Source organism: Sinocyclocheilus anshuiensis, unplaced genomic scaffold (genome assembly GCF_001515605.1).
Source record: "Sinocyclocheilus anshuiensis isolate Anshui unplaced genomic scaffold, SAMN03320099.WGS_v1.1 scaffold3726, whole genome shotgun sequence".
NCBI lineage: Eukaryota > Metazoa > Chordata > Actinopteri > Cypriniformes > Cyprinidae > Sinocyclocheilus > Sinocyclocheilus anshuiensis.
The window spans coordinates 2,731-6,135 of record NW_015554312.1 but is presented as its reverse complement, the minus strand read 5'-3'; the positions used below and the strand labels follow the sequence as shown (position 1 = coordinate 6,135).

The following is a 3,405-nucleotide window of genomic DNA, read 5'->3' as shown; positions in this document are numbered from 1 at the left end:
AAGCTTTTACGGGTTTGGAACGACATGGGGGTAAGTGATTAATGACAACATTTTCATTTTGGGGTGGAGTATCCATTTAAGTCCTTACTCTGATTATTGCAAATAATCGCATTACGCGTGCACATGTAAACGTAGACACTGACACTCGGCTCTCGGTTTGGTACCTGGACGATCTTCTTGTCCGACATCCCAGCAACAAACAGGCTCTGTTTGTCCTCATCCGGGTTGAACTTCACGCAGTAGGGAACCTTCCTGTTGGTGAAGCGGGCGATGCACTGACCTGAACAGGACAATATTTTGCCGAGATACAACTATTTGAAAATCTGGAATCTGAGGGTGCAAAAAAATCTAAATATTGAGAAAATCGTCTGTAAAGTTGTTCAAATTAAGTTCTTAGCAATGCATATTACTAATCAAAAATTAAGTTTTGATATATTTACGGTAGGAAATTTACAAAATATCTTCATGGAACTTGATCTTTACTTAATATCCTAATGATTTTTGGCATAAAAGAACAATCGATAATTTTGACCCATACAATGTATTGTTGGCTATTGCTACAAATATACCCCAGCGACTTAACACTGCTTTTGTGCTCCAGGGACACATATAAAAGGCTGAATCCATCTGGGATCTGTTGTTGTGTTTGTGTGAAGCTCTCACCTGTCTCTGAGTCCCAGAGTTTGAGATATCTGTCGTAGGCGGCGCTCAGGAACTGTGTGCCAGTGTTGTTGAAGCAAACGTCACGCACCGCTTTACTGTGACCTACAGAGACACCAGACATCAGTCAGATCCGCATCCACACTCATGTTCAAAGGATTCTCTCAATGCTTTTGAAAAAGAATTCTCTTATGCTCACTAAAGCTGCATTTATTTAATCAAATGTACATTAAAAACAGTAATTATTATAGTAGTAATTATTATTTTGCTATTTTAGATCACATAATAATAATAATGATCTAACAGACTGTTTTAAATTCTTGTATTTTTGCATAATTACTATAATAATAATAATTATTATTATTCTGTTTTAGATTATGTAATATTATATTGCTCTAAAGACTGTTTCTTGTATTTCTGCATAATAATAATAACAAATTATTACAATTATTTTACTATTTTAGATTGCATAATATTATTCAAGCAGACTGTTTGAATTATCATTTATTATTATTATTACTGAATTATTATTATTTTGCTATTTTAGATTGTATAATATTATTATATTATTCTAACAGCCTGGTTTTAATTTTATTTATTTTTTTATCATTTTTTCCCCATTTTAGATCGCATTCAGGTTCATAGATGTTCTACTAAAACAAACTTCAAGTGTAAGGCATAAAAACATATGATTGAGTCCAGAACACCATGTTTTCAGTCTCAGTTTCACAATGGTCTAATGAAGCTGAATGAATGAAACATGACTGAGATACTGAGCTCTGATGTCTCATGAATCTCGTTCAGCTCTTCTCCTGTGTGTCTCCTGACGAAACGCAGGAGAATCATCACTCGCATCTCTCTCAGAGTCATTCAAGCACATCACTCAGACAGAGAGCGTCTGTAATAGGGCTGGGTAAAAAATATCGATATCTCGATATTAATCGATTCTCATTTTTACGGAACGATATCGATTCTTAAATCTCAAGAATCGATTAGTCTAGCCTGTTTTCAGTTAATGGACGGAACATTGAAGGGCACTTCCCATGCAATAAATCGCAATAAGTATTGTGCTTTGGTACTTTTAATATGAAACAAAGTCTCAGATTTCAATTTATGTCCATTGTATTGCAGTATTTAAACAATAAATGCCATTTTGGCGCTGTTTAATGTGGAGTGACAGATCGCTGAAGTATCTCCTCCACTTTATTACTAGTTATAGCACAAAATAAACATGACTAAACATCCGAAGGTAAGTTAAAAGAAAGAGTACAACTTTACAATCCGTATCCTGTCTCATGTAATCGCTCAATCAGTGTTTCAGCCACGCAAAGACGTCAATATAACGGCTTGTAAACAATGTCACGTAACGAGTGACAGATCGCTGTAGTGCCTCAGTTCAATAAAAGCGGCAGCACGAGGCGCACGTGAACTGATCTCCTCCACATTAATACCAGTTTCAGCACAAAATAAACATGACTAAACATCTGAAGGTAAGTTAAAAGAAAGTACAACTTTACAATCCGTATCCTGTCTCATGTAATCTCTCAATCTGTGTTTCAGCCGCGCAAAGACGCCAATATAACGGCTTGTAAACAATGTCACGTAACATTTACCTCAGAAAAAACATATTCGGTGACCATAAACTCATTAGTCAGATAGAAAAATAAACTGTAGAGAGGGGCATTTTGCTAAATATATGCACAATATAACATTCATTATAAATTTTACTGTTCTTCAATGTTTAATTTATGTTTGAATAAATCCATCAAGTTTTATGACAACCACCATTATGTTTATATTAAAAAAAAAAAAAATTTTGAAGTAGAAATATTATGTAATTGTAACTTTATTATTTTAAAAACTTCATTAAGTGTAATTTTAACAAATCAGTAAATTTTAACCTTCAATATTATAGTAATGTAGTACCAACTGACTCTCATGTATATTTTACAGCATTAGTTGAGAGATTTTTTTCCTTGAGAAAATTTGGCATGTACTGTACCTGATATATATCCAAAATAATCAATATTGAATCGAATCGCAAGCTTGTAAATGAGAATCGAATCGTGAAATTTGTGTCAAAACCCAGCTCTAGTCTGTAATGAACTGTGTGTGACTCTCCGGCTAAACCAGACCAGAGCACAGAAAAATGACAAGACTCACCAATAAACGTCCGCGCACATCTCCTGTCATTATAAACCTCCCACAACTACAAGAGAAGACAAAAACAACATCAGCACATACTGATACACATACAGGTAGCTGTCAAACAACATGGACATACACTCTTCAAATGCATATGAATGTATAAAGAAATGTATCTTTCAGATGCTGTAACTGGTCATAAAACCTGCTTGCATATTGTTATTATTAATATTACACAATAATTAGAAAGAATTAGACAAATGTTTAAAAGTCAGAGTAAAACAGAATATCAACAACTACACAGCCCTCTACGAACACCTTGGCAATTGAATCGCCATTGGCTAGTAAATTTTTTTGTTTACTCGCCAGACTGATAAATATATACATACACATATACAGTATCTCACAGAAGTGAGTACACCCCTCACATTTTTGTAAATATTTTATTATATCTTTTCATGTGACAACACTGAAGAAATGACACTTTGCTACAATGTAAAGTAGGGAGTGTACAGCTTGTATAACAGTGTAAATTTGCTGTCCCCTCAAAATAACTCAACACACAGCCATTAATGTCTAAACCGCTGGCCACAAAAGTGA

The 3,405-nt window shown here is 34.3% G+C and overlaps 1 protein-coding gene across 1 annotated transcript in view; it reads right to left on the bottom strand.

Moving 5' to 3' along the window:
- Positions 1–3,405, bottom strand: part of LOC107671364 (pre-mRNA-processing factor 17-like) — a gene marked incomplete at its 5' end in the record, with an annotated part of 19,268 nt that overhangs the window by 13,137 nt on the left and 2,726 nt on the right. The window contains 3 exons of the mRNA XM_016464271.1: positions 165–280; positions 664–765; positions 2,824–2,869. Coding sequence (XP_016319757.1) covers positions 165–280; positions 664–765; positions 2,824–2,869 — 264 coding nt within the window. The remainder of the gene's footprint in view (positions 1–164; positions 281–663; positions 766–2,823; positions 2,870–3,405) is intronic.